This window comes from Loxodonta africana, chromosome 24 (assembly GCF_030014295.1).
Source record: "Loxodonta africana isolate mLoxAfr1 chromosome 24, mLoxAfr1.hap2, whole genome shotgun sequence".
In the NCBI taxonomy this organism is placed as follows: domain Eukaryota; kingdom Metazoa; phylum Chordata; class Mammalia; order Proboscidea; family Elephantidae; genus Loxodonta; species Loxodonta africana.
In genome coordinates, this window is record NC_087365.1 from 63,191,064 (window position 1) to 63,208,089 (window position 17,026).

Here is a 17,026-nt window from a genome sequence, read left to right on the forward strand (position 1 = left end):
CTCGTCTCCAGACAGCATTTCTCCACCAAAACAAGACCCCTCCGCCAGCGTCCACCCCAGCTGGGTGCCAGCAGCCGGGTGCACGCTGGGGCTGGGGGCGCGCAGGGGACCTTCCGGCCCCAGGTGCCCTGCCCCCAAACCGCCCTGGAGTCCGGAACTGTGGGCCAGGCCCCGCACCCGGCGGAGAAGGCCCGCGGGAACGGATCTGACGCGTAGGGCGCCGAGCGCAGCGGTGCCGAGAGGATGGCCAGGCCGGGGAGGGAGGGACCGGCTCTGGGATCCATGGAGCCTTTAGCAACACAGACCCCAGGCCAGGAAGGTACCAGCTTCGCGGGCCGCCCCCGGTCGCACGAACGCCACGGGCTGGACCTCCGCGGGAGCGGGACTGGAGCCACCTGTCCCAGGGGGCAGGGCTGGACCGAGGGGGCGGCCCCAAGCCGGGGGCGGGGTCTTTCCGCCCCGCCCTCCGTGACGTTCCGCGGCGAAAGGCATATAAGCCGGAGCGTCTGCGCGTGCGCACACCCCGCGCGCGTCGCGGTCGTGGAGCAGTAAGTCGTGGTCGCCTGTGCAAATGGGCTCGGTGGCTTAATCCCCCCTCCCCGCCCCACGCCACCCGTGATCCTGCCCCGAGGCCCCGAGGGGTCGCCGCCGAGGTGAGGCGGGGCGGCGCGGGGATACAGGCTGGGGCGCGGGGCCTCTCCCGGGGTCCAGCCCGGCTCTGGGGGCGCGGGGTCTCGCGGTGCGCGGGAGGGAAGGCTGTGGGTCGCCGGCTCGGGCGGGTTTGGACTGGGAAGTTGGCGGCCCCGCGCACAAAGCGCCTCTGTCCCTCCCGTGCGGCCGGTCCGGGCCGGTTGGAGCCGGCGGCACGGGAAGGCGGCCCCGGGCCCTGAGCCCCCCCCCACTCTGTTAACAGCCCGGAGCCGCCCGCGCGCCCGCCCCGCTCCGGGGCCTAAGCCGGCGGCTCCGCTCGTGGGGAGCGCCCCTGCCTGAGCGGGTCCCCTGGTAACAAGCCCTCCACGCGTGCAAGTTTCCACCAGGCCACAAGCAAGAGCATGGCAGCCATCCCCTCCAGCGGCTCACTTGTGGCCACCCACGACTATTACCGGCGTGAGTATGGCCTTCGTCAGCCTGCACAACCCATCCAACCTGGCCCCCACCCCGAGGCCAGGCACAGAGGCCGCTCACCCAGCTTTCTGGTGCCCCTCCGCGCTCCCATCTTCTTGAGACCCCTGCCTAGAGAGGGGTGCCTTGCCAAGGACCCTGGCCCTGCCTCTTGTACTGCAAGTTAAAGCCAGTGACTGAAAGGCTGGTGGGCAGGGCCATGCTGGCAGAGGGCCCAGCTGTGCTGACCAGCCTCTCCTCCCCAGGCGGCCTGGGCTCCACTTCAAGTAATGGCTCCTGTGGAAGTGCTGAGTACCCTGGGGAAGCCATCCCCCACCGCCCAGGTGAGTGCAGCAACCCCATAGCTGCAGTCCTGGGGCAGCCACTCTGTGCCAGGGGAGCCATCTGATGGGGCCCAGGAGCAGGCACGTGCACCCTGATTCCATTTGCTCCTCCCAGGGCTTCCCAAAGCTGACCCAGGCCACTGGTGGGCCAGCTTCTTCTTCGGGAAAGCTGCCGTCCCATTCATGGCCACTGTGTTGGAGTCTCCAGTGCACTCAGGACCTCTCCAGACCCCCAGCGGCATGATCACTTGTGACCTGACTCAGGGCACCATGACAAAGCAGCCTGGCAGCCCACCAGCAACACCAGCGCCAGGCCCCTCCTGAATGGCCACCACATGGGCACACCCCCCCACACCCCTGCGGCTTCCCAAGGCACCGGGCATCAGAGCCCTCCCTGTCCCGCCCAGTAGACTAGGCAGGCTGCCATAAGTGGAGAAGTGGTTGATTGTTTTTTATGTCAAAAAAAGTAAAACACCAAAAAGAAGTCAAGAGAGCCCCACTCTTTACTGCTCAATCACATGTGAGCCTTCCCAACACCCCCTAACCATCTGCCTCAGACCAGGTGGGAATAAACGCGAAGGTGCCAGCAAGTAGGCTGTGATGTCTATGCCTGTTTCACCCAGGGCCTGCCGTGTGTGTGTGTGTGTGTGTGTGTGTGTGAGAGAGAGCCTGTCTCCAGGGCCTGCCGTGTGTGTGTGTGTGTGTGTGCCTGTCTCCAGGACCCGCCGTGTGTGTGTGTGTGTGTGTGTGTGTGTGAGAGAGCCTGTCTCCAGGGCCTGCCACGTATGTATGTGTGTGTGAGAGCCTGTCTCCAGGGCCTGCTCTTTGTGTGTGTGCCTGTCTCCAGGACCCGCCGTGTGTGTGTCTGTGTGTCTGTGCACATGCGCACACTTGTCTCCAGGGCCTACCCTGTGTGTGTGTTTAAGAGCCTGTCTCCAGGGCCTCCCCTGTGTGTGTGTGTGTGCCTGTCTCCAGGGCCTGCCGTGTGTGTGTGCGCGCGCGCGCGCGCCTGTCTCCAGGGCCTGCCCTGTGTGTGTGTGTAAGACCCTGTCTCTAGAGCCTGCTGTGCACGTGTGTGCGCGCGCCTGTCTCCAGGGCCTCCCCTGTGTGTGTGTGTGTGTGGGCGCATGTGCAATCCTGTCTCCAGGACCTGCTGTGTGTGTGTTTGCATGTCTGCACTTGTGTAGGTGCAAGCCTGTCACCCCACAACTGCCATGTGTGTCCACGAGCCTGTGTTACCCCAGAGGCATGCTGGGAGAGTTAACTCCTGGTTGAGGCTGGGGGCTGCACAGCCAGGGTCTGCCTCAGGCTCCATCTGACAGGTTCTCTTGCTGGGAGCTCTGGGGAGAAGCAGCTCCTACCAGCAGGATCCTCACTGCTGGGGGCAGGCATTCTGCCCAGAAGCCATTCCACGCTGCAGTGAATGGAGCTGGTTGTAAGTGACTTGACCCCCAGCCCCTGTGCCCACTGGGCGGGGCTGCCTGGGAGACGTTGGACCCTCCTCAGCAGAAGAACCTTGGCGAGCCCTGCCAGGGTAAGCTCCATGGGACCTGTCTGTGCGCAGCTGGGTGCTGGGCCCCACTGTCTCCCAGGTGTCTCTGGCAGGTATTACCTACACTTGAGCCCCCGTGGACACAGGCCGTTCCGTGGCCCCAGCCGCCCAAGGCAGGCTGAGGGGCAGGGAGGGTGTGGGCCCATGGGGCTTCCCAGAGTGGCGCCTCCTGCTGCAGAACCCAACCAAAGGTCAGAGTGTATAGAGAGCTGTGGCAGGTCCTCGATTCGCAGGCCCTGGGGTGGGCACATGTGAGCTCAGGTGAGCAAGGGCTCCTGCTCTTCTGGCTGGTTGGCCAGACATGACGACGCATCCACAGTGAGGACGGAAGGGGACGATGGGCTCCCTGGTCAAACCTCACGGCCCCCTGTAGGGGCTAGATCAGGCCTGGTGGGCACCAAGGGCCCCAAGAGAGGGCAGCTTATTGAGGGGGTGGGGCTTGGGGTGAGGTCAGGGGCACAGGAAGGGGGGAGTTCCTTGCCTCCACACTCCCACCTTCGCTATAAACAGCTGCGTCTGAATCCATGGAAGGCGTGTCCAGCCACAGGGTGCAGTGCTGCAGGGGCGGCCTCACCCCAGCTCCCATGGCTGCTCCCACATGCCTGGCAGCCAGTTCCAAGGCTTGGTGAGGAAGGCACCTTGCCAGCCCCCTGGATGGGCTGGGAGGTGCTTCTGAGGACAGCCTGAGCCCCACAGTGTCCACAAGTGTCCTGACGAGGTTCACAGAAGCCCTGGTGGCAGGAGGTGGCAGCACCCCACCACAACACAGCCCCTTGGTTCCCGAAAGAGGGGGCTGGTGTGGTCCATGCCCCCGACACACACACACACACACACACAACTCTCTCTAAACTCCAGGAGGACAGGCAGGGCCTGTGGTGACAGGAGAGGTGACCTTCCACCTGGGCCAGGGCCCAAGCCCCCACAGCCTGTGCAAAGGAGGGGTCTGCTGTGTCCTGACACAGCTGGCAGATTTCAGGTTGGGACCAAGGACAGTTCCACCGGCTCCCGGAGGGTTCTGGGTGCCCTGCCCCCTAGGGTGTTGGAGTGGCTGGGAAGGGTAGGCATACTGGAACAAATGGGGATCCAAAAAAAAAAAAATGGGGATCCATGGAGAGTCTGTAAGCTCCACCAGCCTGGTCCCATAACTACAGCTCTTTCCAGCAAACTCAGTAGATGACAGCCGTGCCCTCTGATCTCAGGTCCTGGCAGCCTCCTCTGAGTCACTCAGGCCCTGAGCCCCGTTCCGCCACTGGAGGGCCAGGCAGGGGTGCAGCCCACTCAGAGCGGATTCTCGTACCTGGCGAAACTGAAGAGCTTCTCCCTCAGGGCTCGGAAGGAGGGCCTCTGCTCGGGGTCCTGCTGCCAGCAGGTCAGCATCAGCTTGTGCATGGTGGGGGGGCACTTTGGGGGGCAGGGCATGCGGTAGCCAGCATCCACCCTCAGGAAGGCCTCATGGTTGGACATGCCTATGGACAAAAGGGGCCTCAGGCTGGGGCCGGTTCCCTCCCTTCGTGTCTACACCTGTGTACTTACTGCTGCTAAGACACTCCTAGGAGGCACACCTGTACCATCTTTAAGCCCCAAGGCCTGGGGACTGCCCAGGCACCCCTGGACGCTGGCTGAACAAGCAGGTGTAATGTCAGGCATGTCGGCGCCCCCTGGAGGCCACTGTGGGAACCACCTCCCTCAGCCTGGCTGGCAACCCACCCTGCACCCCACTCCACCCCCTCCCACCCTGCCCACCATCTGGGACACCATGGAGCCCAGTACCTGGATAGGGCATCTGACCCCTGCTGAAAATTTCGTGGAGGAGCACCCCAAAGGACCAGACATCCGACTTGGTTGAGTAGTGCCCTCGGGAGAGTGCTTCAGGGGCCGTCCACTTGTAGGGGACATTGTGGTCGTGGGACAGGTAGATGTCCTCCTGCAACAAGGCAGTGCCAGGCCACACGGCAGCATCACCCGACTAAATGTAGAAACACCCTCTGCGGTTAGAGGCGCTGACTTCCTCAGATTCTGGGGTGTTCCAAAGTGGGGGGCAGGGCCGGGCATCCAGGGTCAGGGAAAGCATGACTTTCCTGGGGTCACAAACCAAACCTGATGCCGTTGAATTGATTCTGACTGATAGCGACCACACAGGACAGAGTAGAACTGCCCCATAGGGTTTCCAAGGAGCGGCTGGTGGGTTCGAACTGCTGACCTTTTGGTTAGCAGTCGAGTTCTTAACCACTATACCACCAGGGTTTCTGGGGTCACAAAAGAGGACCCCAAATATGGGCCAGCATGAGGCCCATCAGTCAGGAGGGTGGTTGCCACGGGTGGAGGCCCATCAGACGTGTTTGTCACAAGCACACAGATGCTCATTTTCCACTCATGACAACACTGCTGTGGCCACGGTTTTAGGAGTTCTGCAGAGACGCTGACTTTTACAGATAAAATAGTACAATGCTTGGGAATTCCCTCTAAATAACCAGGAGAAAGGGTCCGGAGGGGACAGGAGAGGCCCATGGGGCTCACTGTTCTAATCTATGATGTTTGTGTTCCAAATTCCCGATAACACAGTTCCTTCCATGTGTACATGGGAGCAGTTGGCCTACAAGCCTTAGCCTCTGGGCACAGACCACACCTGCCACACCCCCAGCTGAACTGAAAGCAGCCAGCACAGTGGCGACTGAATGAATGAAGGAGTGAATGAGCGATGAGCCCATTGCCATGGCTGGAGTCCCGGCCACTAAGCCTCGCGGTGCTGACACTATGCCATGGCCCTGCTGAGCACCCGGCACCCCAGTCACTCACTGGGGCTCTTAGCCCTGGACACATTGCTTTGCTGCAGCCCCCAGCAGGCCGCACACCCTTCCCCTAGCTGGTCTTTCCTCCTTCGGCTCCAAGCTCAGCCACTTCCCTTCAGCTGTAAGCAGCATTCCTGGAATCTCTGACCTGGCCCCACAGCCCTCTCTCTCTTTCTCTGTCAGGCACACCCTACTCTGAGGTGTTCAGGCAGGGTGCCTGTGTCCCACCTGCAGCCACAGCCCTCACCCCAGCTCTGCACAGAGGAAGCACCCCCCCCCACCAGGGCCCTACCTTGATGAGCCTGGCCAGCCCGAAGTCCCCCACTTTGCAGATGTTGTTGTCCCCCACAAGGATGTTCCTGGCTGCCAGGTCCCGGTGGATATAGTTCTTTGACTCCAGGTAGTACATGCCATCGGCCACCTGTGTTGCAATGTCCACCAGCTCCGAGACAGGGAGGGCTTTCTCATCAGAGTCTGTGAGGCAAGAGGAACCAAGCTCAGGTGGGGTTAGGTGGAGGGCTCAGCCGGGCCAGGACCAAGCCCCAGCCCAAGTGCCAGCTCTGTGGGCACCAGTGCCTGTGCTCTGGGGCAGGGCAAAGGGCAGTTGGCCTGGTTTGAAATTGGGACAGTGGACATCTGTAGCCTTTCCGGGAGGCAATTAAATTATCAAGAACCAAAAAGCAGTTCAGACTCTTTGCCCCAGCAGATTCCCCTCTGGGAACCTCCACTAAAGCAGTAGCCTTGGCCGAGGGTTCATGTTTACAGATATTCATCGCAGCATCACGGACATTACTGAGAAGGGCCACCAGCAGGCAAGGGGCTAAACAGGCACAGCACATCCAAAACTTTCACTTCTGAGGGACATTTAACAACATGGAAGGGGCTCACAATGATCAAGCTTGTCATGTGAAAAACGGAGGAGAAATTTCATGCTCAGAGTTCCAAATGTTGTCATATGTACAGTACACAAATACACACACCCAGACACAGACATACGCACACAGACACAGACATGCACACACCCAGACACCAACACACTCCCACACACACATGCACACCCACACCCACAGACACACACACCCCCCCAGACACATACACACACCCCCCCACGCACACACACATCGACATCACCATTCTGCAATGCATGTTCCTTCGGACGTTAGCATCTCTGAAATTGGGGTGCAACTGCAAACGATGCAATCTCACAATTAGTTGGCCGTAATTTTGGGGTTTTTTTTTGTTTGTTTTGATGATAAGTGAAATAATGGAGCTTCTTACAAATGATGTGTCTTTGAGTCAGCGAGAGACACTGTGTGCATGTGTAAGGTGTGTCATGTTCAGACACATGAATTCCAGGAAGAGAGAAGAGTGGTGAGAGCCAGGACCACCAGCCAGAACCAGAATGGAGGACACAGAAAGGTCGTGAGGGCTGGCGCCACCAAGGTACTAACATGGCCTCATGCTAACTGGCGTGGAGTTAGGAGAGGCCTCTTGTTCGCCTACTTGTCTGTATTTTCTCACACCTCTACAAGGAGCAGGTAGTGCATCGTGATATCTTTTGGTCTGTCCCTCAATGTACAAGCAATGAGAGCCGTGTTGGGGGCCTAGATATCTTGCATAGTGCAGGGGTGATTTCTTTGTGTGCTATGCAGTCCCAGACAAGGAGCCCTGCCCACCCACCCAGCCGCCCCCTCACCACGCAGCAGCTCCAGAAGGCTCCCCTTAGGCATGAGCTCCGTGATGATGTACACGGGGTCCCCCACGGATGCCACGGCGTACAGGGCCAGGATGTGCTTATGCCGCAGCTTCTTCATGGCCTGGATCTCCGCCTGGAACGTGTGCTGGTGCAGGTCATCTGCAGACGGCGCCCTCAGTGGGTGCGGCATGCAGCCCAACCCACCATGGCCCCAACCCCTGATCCCGCAGCCCCCATTGCACAGTCACTGCCCCGCAGCCACATGACCCCAAAGGGAAGGACAGGCAAGAGGAACCACCACCCCACCTGCATACAGCGGCCACTCATAAACATGAGAGGGGGCACCCAGCTCCTGAGGCCAGAATGCCAGGGAGATGCAGCCTGGTCCAGCTGACAGTAAGAAGTCCCTGTGCCACCATCTAATCCTACCACGTCCCAGGGGCACCACGGATGCCCCAACTAGCTAAAACCTGCTCAAGCCAGAGCAACGGAGCCAGGAGGGGCCCCCTGAATCCTGAACCATAGGTGAACCCTCTCAGTTCCAGGGGTCTCTGTATTTAAACGGCTCTCCATTTACATTAAGGATTTAAAATGTCCCTTTAAAACACATGGATTCAGGTAAAAACCCAGATGAAATTTAAGGAAAGTATTACAAGGTGGGGCAGCGTGGGGCTGTGGGTACCAGGTAGGCGGGGTGGGAGGTCAAGGCTGCAGCACCCTGCTCAGGCCCACTCACCTCGGGCAATCACCTTGATGGCCACTCGGACCTGCCCTTTCCAAAGCCCTTCAAAGACCTCCCCGAAGTAACCGGAGCCCAGCTTCCTGCAGAGTGTAAACTGCTCCCTGGGACGCTCCCAGTCGTCACAGTGGGGCAGCGGCTTGGGCTCATGCTGCAGGGATCAGGCAAGGGCAGGAAGTGAGAAGGTACAGGAGCGGCTTCCCCCTTCCCCACCTCCAAGGAGAGCGGGGTGCAGGGCAGGGAGATGGGGGGGCCCAGGAGGCAGGGCCAGGAGGGGACACTGGTACCGACTGCCCTACTCATCCTATGAAAGGGCCTGCTCTGAACCCTACAGGGGACCCTGGCTTCTTCTCCAGTAGAGGGTTCCAGTGTCCTGCACAAGCCATGCTCCTAGGAACTGCCTCACTCCAGCTGGGCCCCTGCTGTGGGGCCTGGTCTATGCACCACGACCCCTGCCCCAGGCTCCCGCCGGTCCGAAGAGGCACAGAGCCAGGATGCGGTGGGGCAGGAGCTTGCCTCTCCTTAACCCAAGTATAAGGGGGCCATCCTCCACCCTGCCCCCTGTCCCCTCCTCTGTCCCCTCCTCTGTCCCCCTCCTGTCCCCTCCTCCACCCCTCCTGTCCCCCCTCCTGTCTCCACGCCCTCCTCTGTGGAAGCCACAGCACATCCCCCTACAGTTGGTCAAACCATCAGGGCTCACCCACCTTGCCCACCCACCTCTCCCAGCAGGAAACCTCAGCCGTGAACCCCACTCTGTGAGCCCCTGGGGACCATGTCATTCAGGAACCAGGCCCCAGAGTCCTCGGATAGGTTGCCATGGGAGAGACCCAGGCCCAGCTATGGTGGGCAGAAAGGTGGACCTGGGTAGTGGGGCCCTGAGCCAGCGGGGGTGGGGCAGCAGCTACCTTCCAGCAGGGCTTGGTGAGCCGGAGGCCGTGGGACAGGTCCTGGGCACGATGGTAGTCCACAAGCTCATGCAGGCTGGGGAAGGACACGGCCTCGTTCAGGTGGAAGCCACCCTCGGCACGCAGCCAGATCTTGTAGTGCCGCACGGTCTGCTTATCACGGACTGAGGCCAGGGACATGCATAAGATGGCATTGGGGTGAGCACCCCTCCCACCCCAGGCTTGGACTCATGTGGGGAGAGCTGGCACACAGGGGCCCCGACAGCTGCTGTTATTGAAGCTGGATGAGGTCCTCCTGGGGGTCCTGTGTATACAGGGATGCCCATGGGTCCCTTGAGGTGGTCAGTGCTTCCTGTGTTGGCCATGGGAAAGGGGACAGGAAAGGCCTGGAGATCCGCCCCACTACATGCCCACCCCGAACTGCCCCGAAGTTCACCAAAGAAAAGGCACCTCTGATGCCCCAGGGATGCCAGGTCTGTACCCCACCGGAAGCACATGTCAGAGGGAGATGCCCCGACAATGCAAGGCTGCCTCGAGGCAGGGGAGGAGCTGCGTACCGGAGAGTACATAGTCGGCGCCGGGCTTCTCGCTGACTCTCACCAGGAAGGCCCCCGTCTCGTTGCCATCTGCCTGGAGCCGGTGCAGGGCCTCGGAGCGAGAGATGCGGCCGAAGAACCACCTGCAGGGAACATAGACACCTCAAGCCCACAGCCGACCAGGCCCGGCTGCCCTGACCCGGCCCCGGATCTGCTCTGACCCCAGCCCCAGATCTGCTCTGACCCCAGCCCGTACCCCCACCCTGACCCCAGTGCATGCCTGCTCTGATCCCACAGTCTCCCAGAGACTTTGACCCTAGGTCTGCTCTGTCCCCTCGGCCTGCTTACCCCTGAGTCCCAGCCACACTTGGCTACTGGCTCCTGGCCATCCACCTCCTCAGACTTCCAACCCTGACCTGTGCTTGCCCTCTGATGCTGTCCCCGGCCCAGAGGCCCCTTCTTTGCCCATCACAGATCCCAAATACAACAAGGGGCCATTCCAGACCCCAGGAAAGGCCCCACCAACTTCTAAGGGAGAGCAGGCACTGCCTGCCCCATGCCAGCATTCCTCAACGCAGGACGTGCCATTGACGTGTGGGTTCTGCAACCCCATGGACATGAACCCGCCAATTAGGCCAAGCACAGTGTGGTGGACACGGGGTGGGATCATAGGGGGTCTGGGGTCTCTCACTCACACAGGGTGCCCCATCGTGAGGACACCAGCATACTTCAAACCATGGACTGAAGGGTGAGTCTGCAGAGCCCCCAGGGGACCTCTGCTTCCACCTGCCCTGCCCTAGTGCCTCAGATGCCAGCAGGGTGCCAGCCTGCAGGCTCGCCCCACCTGTGCATCTCCTCCTGCTACCCTGCTTTCTTCCCTCCTCAAACATCCTCAGGGGCTTTGCACACAATGGCCCCACCTCCTGAAACCGTCCACTCAGCCCCTCATTGCAGCTCATCCCTGTCATGGGGTCCCCTGCCTTCTGAAACGGCCCCATTGCTGGTCTCCTTGTGCCCCTTCAGCTGGAGACAAACTCTAAGGATAGGTGTGTCTGTCTCATTCACCAGGATGCTCCATACATTCACACTCAAGTCAATGTGGGAACACCGGTGTCAACGGTGCGCAGGCATGGAACAGCCCCTGTCCAGCCCTCCAGGCACAGTGCCCAGGAAATCTTGGCAGCCAGGCAGTGGGGCAAGAACCTCAGGTTGCCGTGAGCACACACAGGCAACGGTACACTCCCACTCCAGGCTGTCCCTCAGCTCTGAGAGTCTCCAGCTGACCACCAGGCCGTTGCCTTGCGGGCTAGCTGGCCAGTGACAGGAGGTGGCTGGGAGGGGGCAGGGAGCGAATGTCCACAGCCGCTGTGCACCTGCCACCTCCACACCCTACTCCATGGCCAGGCATGTCAAAACGGCCTCCTGCCGCCTCTAACTAGGTCATGTGGCTGGTTTCTGTTGCTTAGAAAAGTCCTGCCCCCCACCTCAGGACTTCCACAAAGACTCATGCCCTGGGCCAGCTTCCAGAGCCCCCTCATACCCCCGGGCCCATCTAGGTCCTGGCAGCACGGCACCCCAACCCCAAGTAGCGTGGGGTAAACCCAAGAAGAGCCCCACACCCTCCGCAGCCTCCCCCACCCCCAGATGTGATGAATCAAGCCACATAGCCAGGCCCTCCCAGGGCGGGGGGGGCGGTGCCCAGAAGTAGAAGCAAAGCCATCTGTCCAGCCTTGACCTAGGAGCCAGGGCAGCGGCTGCAGGTCCACCCCAGGCAAACGCAAGCTGGGCCTTCTACTCAGACCTCCCAGAACCCCTGCCCCAGCCCAGCCACAGGTGCATAGCACGGGCCTGTCCAGGCTCAGCCCTGCCCCAGCCCTTGAGCAGCCCTGAGGCAGCATCCGTGTCAAGTGGGGGCCAGGAGGAGACTCACGGCTCTGACTCCACCGTCTCCTTCTCCGCCAAGTAGTTGTGGGGCACGTAGCCCTGGGCCAGGCCCCTGTCTGCTGAGTCCAGCCGAGTGGCCCACCACCATTCCTCCTCCTTCCGGGCCACGTGGAAGAGGTCTCCTGCCCGGAAGCTCAGCTCCTCAGCCGTGCGGGCCTCGAAGTCCCAGAGCCCCACGTACAGGCACAATGGGCCCCGGGACACCATGGTAGACACAGCGGCAGGTCGGGCTGCCTGGCCTGGCTGAAGTGCCGCTGTGCCTGTGGGCACCAGGGCAGGCGGGCAGGTGACACTCCCTGACAGGTCATCCACCCAGCCACAGGCCCTCCCACTTCCTCCTGACTAGGCAGCCAGGCTGGCCACGCCCTGGCTCCCAGGGGGCCTCCCTGAGGCCACCTGAGCCCCCACCTGTCCTTGTGCCCGCAGGCAGCCAGGCCTGCACTACCCACCATCATCTCTCTGGGCATCTCTTCACAGGAAACATGCCCTTCAGAGTGGCCACCGAAGTGCCCTCAGCCACTCAGCTGGACCTGAGGGGGCCCATTGCAGACAGACCTGAGCCAGGGGCAGGGGTAAGGGGTGGCACTGCAGAGGGACCTGCTGCAGGTGGCTGCAGTTAGCAGCTGACACTCTGATGTGAGTGACAGCCTGAGGTGGAGGAAGAGAGGGGTGGAGAAAGTGGATAGGGGCCACAGGCACTTCCTCCCCCATCTCAGTGAGGAGACAAAGGCACAAGAGGCCAAGAGCAGCTGGTGCCACTCTCCCTAAAGGGTTCACCTCCACTCCCAGCTGCCTCTCTCACCATGGAGCGCTCCACACACTCTGAGGCGCTGGGGTGGGCTGTCGCTGCTCTGGTGGTCCCCCACCGTGAGGCACTGCCTGGACTGCCCTTGGCTGCCTCTTCCCCTGTGCCTGTGACAAGCTGAGCCGAGGAAGCAGGTGAGGCTGTGGTAGGATAATAGGAAGAACCTGGAAGGGTGGAAGGGGCCCAAGAGAAGCAGAGGGGCAATGGGTGCAGGGTTGGCCTGAGCCTGGGCTCTCGTCTACGGGTAGGGGTGCCAGCACTGCACAGGTTCCCTGGAGGGCTGCCCCACCTGCTACCTGAGCACCTGCTTGCCTAGAGCAGGCTGGGCAGGCCGAAGCCAGGCAGCTGGCAGACAAGACATGCACGAAGTTGGTAGGGCAGACAGGTGTGGGCTGGCCCGGAACGCTTCCTTGAAGATGTGACTGGGAGACTCTGGGCCCCTGGAAAGCCGGAGCAGGAGAGCCGGCGCAGTGTGTGTCCTGGGAGCACAGGCTCTTGGCCAAAGAAGAGGGCACTACTCTCTTGGACAGGACATGAGGGGCAACCAAGATGGAGAACACACCTGAAAGGAGCCCCATCTTAGGGCCCAGCCTGCACGTGCCTACAGCTTCCACCTCCTGGGTGAGACCCCTCCCCGCCCATTCTTCCCACCTCCCTCTCTGCCCAGCCCAGCAGAATCAAGGTCTGGTCCTCCATGTCCTCTGTTCCCCCCCTCCCGCTCACCCCTACCCCCTCCACTCCCAAGCAAGCCCTGCTTCCTTTCGCCCAGCAGCTGGGGTGAAACCCCTCCACCTGGGTCTCTTTCTGCCCCACCCCCACCACAACACATGTCCTGCATGGGCCAAGACTCTCCCCAGAGCCCCCCACCTCCCTGTTAACCCTGCAACGTCCATCCCAGGGAGCTCCCACCCCTCCTGGGGACAGCCACAGGGGGGCAGGAAGTGCAGAAAAGGTGAGAAGGGCCGGAGCAGGTTTCCAAGTCTGTAAGTAAGGACCCAGAGACCACCCCACAGGAAACTGCTCATGTGAACCTTCACTTTTAAAGAAGGGGAAAAGAGGCACATGGCTGTCTTCATTCTGACATTCAGAGCTGGGACGTGTGTGTCTCAGCCAGACCAGGAAGCAAGCAAGTTTCAGGAGTCAAAAGTCCCGGCCCCTCCCCAAGGCCTATGAACACCAAACCTGTTCAGCTTGTAGAGGCTGACATGCTCAGGAACACGAGGTGACCCAGGTTCCGGCTTGGTGTCCCTCGCCTCCCAACTGTGCTGACTCACTCACGCTGCCTCCGGAAAGCAGGCTAAGACTCTCACAGTATCTGAGACTCTGGTCCATAGGAGTCCCATCCCCCACTGCTGCTGCCCCATGTTGGGGAAGCCCCCCAGAACCCACCCAGGGGACCTGCTGCTGGGCAAGGCAGAAGCAGAGGTGTGGCCTCAGAGGACAGCATCCTCAAGCCCCAAAGGCCAAGCCCTCTGGTCCCGCCCCCTGGCCTGGCCTCCTCTGGCCCCTCCCCCAGCCCCTGAGCCACAGCCAGGCTGCTGGGGTCCCCTCTACTGGTACTGCCTCTGCCTGCAGCCCCCCACCTCTCCCTGACTGCCCCCAGCTTGGGCTACCCTGATATCCTGCCTGTCCTCTCTGCTGCCGCCCTGGAGATGGAGAGGGCAGTTCCCACAGCCACATGAGCCTTTTGGAAGGCAGGGGTCATCTAAGACCCCTGACTCTCCCACAGCCTCCACCAGGTCTGCTGACGCCCCCAGGTGCCACTCTGCCTGGCAAAGTTCTGCACCCACCATGCTGAACGCCATGATGCCCTGGGAGCAGCAAGGCCACGTGGGGCCGGCTCTCCCCCTCCGATGCTCACCCCACCCAAGAGAGCCACCATCAGTGACCCCAGCCCTAGGTTCAAGGGAGGCCAAGGGCTGCTGTGTGCGTCTATGCTTGTTTGAGTCGGACAATAAATATTTATTGGGTGTTGGCTCATGTGTGCACAGGTTCACACACAGCCAACTGTGACAGTGCTCTCTCCTGTGTGTGTACAGTGTGTGCCCAGTGAGGTTCACATCGAGGGCAAAGTAAGGGCCCCTGCATCCCAGGACTCCCTGCCCAGTGCCTCCCTGGGCCTGGGCAGACGCAGACTCCACCAGGCCCTTCTGGCTGAGTTCGTCTCCCTGAGACACCAGGGAAGCAGGTCATGCCGACGAAATGACACTCACCAGCTGTCCAGGTGTTTGCACGTGCGTGGGTGTCAGCTCATAAGGCCCACACCAGAGGCTCCATGGGCGTGCAGGCCAGTGGGGTTCCCAGCTGCGGACATCTCTGCACATGTTTCAACAAACATCCTGAGTGGCCACCGGAAGGGAGAGATGGGGCCCCAGTGGTGGTGCACCGTGCCGGGTCATGTAAGGGCCTGGTGGGGGCGTCTGCAGCCAGTACCCAGCTTCTCCTGCAGCTCAGCAAAGGCTGGCCCCTCCTCGGGGTTGCCCTTTCAGCACTCCAGCATGAGTGCATACACCTCCACAGGGCAGGTGGCTGGGCGAGGCAGCCAGTGCCCTCTGGAGATCTGCTGCAACGTCTCATGGTTGGTCATTCCTGGGCAGGGGACCAATGAGCAGGCCCAGGATCATAGTGGACATGTGGCTTGTAAGCCTCTTGATCACCAATCTGCCCCTGGCCAGGCCCTCTGACTGCCAGGGAGAGTCGTGCTTCCTCCCTTGAGTTGACTCCCCAGGCAGAGCCATGCCTCCTCCCTCAGATAAGCATCTGGGTCAAGGTGCACCTCCTCCCTCAGACTAGATCCCCCGAGGAAGTGCCTCCTCCTACAGATGAGTCCCCAGGGCAGGATGTGCCTCCTCTCTCTGACTGGATCCCCTGGCAGGGTGCACCTCCTCCCTGGACACCCTTGAACCTTCGTAGGGACATTGGCCATGGGTGAAGACCTCGAAGAGCAGAACACCAAAGGAAGAGACGTCTGACTTCTGGGAGTAGACATGGTAGTTGGCAGCCTCGGGTGCCGTCCACTTGACAGGGATCTTGGTGCCACTGCTTGGTGCGTAGATGTTCTGGGAAGAGAGGAGAGCACGGTGGGGTAGGTGGGGCAGGACTCCCCCACCCACTGGCCACCCTGAGCCCAAGGCTGCACTGACCTTGAGAAGCCAGGCCAGGCCAAAGTCAGCCACCTTGCAGGCAAGGTCATCGCCCACTAGCACATTCCCGGCTGCCAGGTCTCAGTGCACCATGTGCCGCTCCTCCAGGTAGCCCATGCCCTCGGCCACCTGGCAGGCAAAGCTCAGAAGGTGGGCCAGGCTCAGGGCCTGGCCCTCAGGACCTGCAGGGGGGAAGGGAGGCCTCACTTGGCTCTCTGTCTCCTGTCCTCACCTGGAAGTGTGGTGAAGGCAGCGACCACAAAGGCCTAGGTGGGCAAGTGAGACCTGGCATGGAGCACTGGGCCAGGGCTTGGTGTGCAGGGTCTTGGTATGCAGGGGTGCCTGGCACGTCCTAGCCCTCGACCACCTGGCCTAGCCTTGGAGACTCCAAAAGACAAGAAAGCCCAGAATGGATAAGTTCCCTAGGCCACACTGCACAGAGGCCAGTGTCCAGATGGGCCTGTCCCCCCACCTCTCCATAAAGCTCAGCTCAGACCCCAGAACGTGACCTTCTGTTGGCCTGAGGCCAAGTAGGGCCAGGTATCTGCAGCCCGAACCACAGTCCTTTGGACCTCCCACCTGGAAGGGATCAGGTGCCATTGTCCACATGAGAGGCAGCTGTGGAACAAAGTGGGCTGGGGCCTGGAAGCAGGGCTGTGTGAGGAAGGGGGAAGTCCTGGCAGAGCTGGGGGCCTGGACAGTACCAGGGTCGAGGTGAGGGGGGAGGTAGGGCGGAAACAGGGAGCTGGACCTGGGCTCCTTGCTTTGCAGGGATGGGACGGAGCCTTGTTGCGGGAGTGGGGTTGGGGCAGAGCTGGAACCTGGGGCTGGTAGGCGGGCAGGGGCGAGGCCCGGGAGCTGGGGCCTGTAGCCTCAGGGTGGGGCAGAGGGGCAGGGCAGGCAGGACAGGGTCAGCGGTGAGAGGTGAGAGGGTGCGGGGAGTGGTCAGTGCAGGGCAGCAGAGCCACTCACTGCCCAGGTAGGCCTGCAGGTTGCCCTTGCATATGAGCTCGGTAACGATGTACACAGGCCGCCCCGTGGAGCACACCTCATGCAGCTGGATGAACCGCTCGTTCCTGAGGCTCTTGAGGGTCTGGATCTCCTTGGCGAGGTCCGTGAGCTTCATGTTGGCTGTGGGGACAGGCACCAATGAGGCTCGGTGGCCGCAACCTGCCCCCCGCCCCTGCCTCAGGGGACTCAAGGGATAAGAGGGCCTCGCAAGCCCACCCACCTGATTTGATGACCTTGATCACCACTAGCACGGAGCCCAGCCACAGGTCTTCCCACACCATCCCTCAGTAGCCTTCACCCAGCTTCTTCCACAGGGCGAACTTGGCGCGCGGCTGCTCCCACTCGTCCCACCCCGGGGGCTTCTGCAAGTTTGGAGGCTCAGTATCTCTGCCCGTGCTCTCCAGGAGAGGGGGTCCGGACTAAGAAGGGTCTCAGGGTGGGGGTGGGGGTAGGGGCTGCAG

The 17,026-nt window shown here is 61.4% G+C and overlaps 2 protein-coding genes across 4 annotated transcripts; one reads left to right on the forward strand and one right to left on the reverse strand.

Moving 5' to 3' along the window:
• The first annotated feature begins 515 nt into the window (after positions 1-515).
• On the forward strand, positions 516-1,934 carry PPDPF (pancreatic progenitor cell differentiation and proliferation factor). Its single transcript, XM_023540852.2, has 4 exons — positions 516-653; positions 914-1,107; positions 1,368-1,445; positions 1,561-1,934. Exons 2-4 carry the CDS (start codon positions 1,053-1,055, stop codon positions 1,767-1,769), a joined length of 342 nt encoding a protein of 113 aa, XP_023396620.1. The 5' UTR covers positions 516-653; positions 914-1,052; the 3' UTR covers positions 1,770-1,934.
• A 312-nt stretch (positions 1,935-2,246) lies between these two features.
• On the reverse strand, positions 2,247-16,809 carry LOC100672386 (protein-tyrosine kinase 6). Of its 3 annotated transcripts, XM_023540850.2 has the most exons (12): positions 16,786-16,809; positions 16,603-16,685; positions 15,555-15,736; positions 12,409-15,470; positions 11,593-11,866; positions 9,684-9,805; positions 9,127-9,290; positions 8,219-8,372; positions 7,483-7,641; positions 6,079-6,260; positions 4,768-4,921; positions 2,247-4,463 (listed from the first exon to the last, which is right to left on the reverse strand). In XM_023540850.2, exons 5-12 carry the CDS (start codon positions 11,811-11,813, stop codon positions 4,276-4,278), a joined length of 1,344 nt encoding a protein of 447 aa, XP_023396618.1. In that variant the 5' UTR covers positions 11,814-11,866; positions 12,409-15,470; positions 15,555-15,736; positions 16,603-16,685; positions 16,786-16,809; the 3' UTR covers positions 2,247-4,275. The 3 variants fall into 3 exon arrangements, with proteins under 3 accessions (XP_023396618.1, XP_064132422.1, XP_023396619.1); XM_064276352.1 differs by having other exon boundaries at positions 11,593-15,470; XM_023540851.2 differs by lacking the exons at positions 12,409-15,470; positions 15,555-15,736; positions 16,603-16,685; positions 16,786-16,809 and having other exon boundaries at positions 9,127-9,202; positions 11,593-11,815.
• Positions 16,810-17,026: the final 217 nt, after the last annotated feature.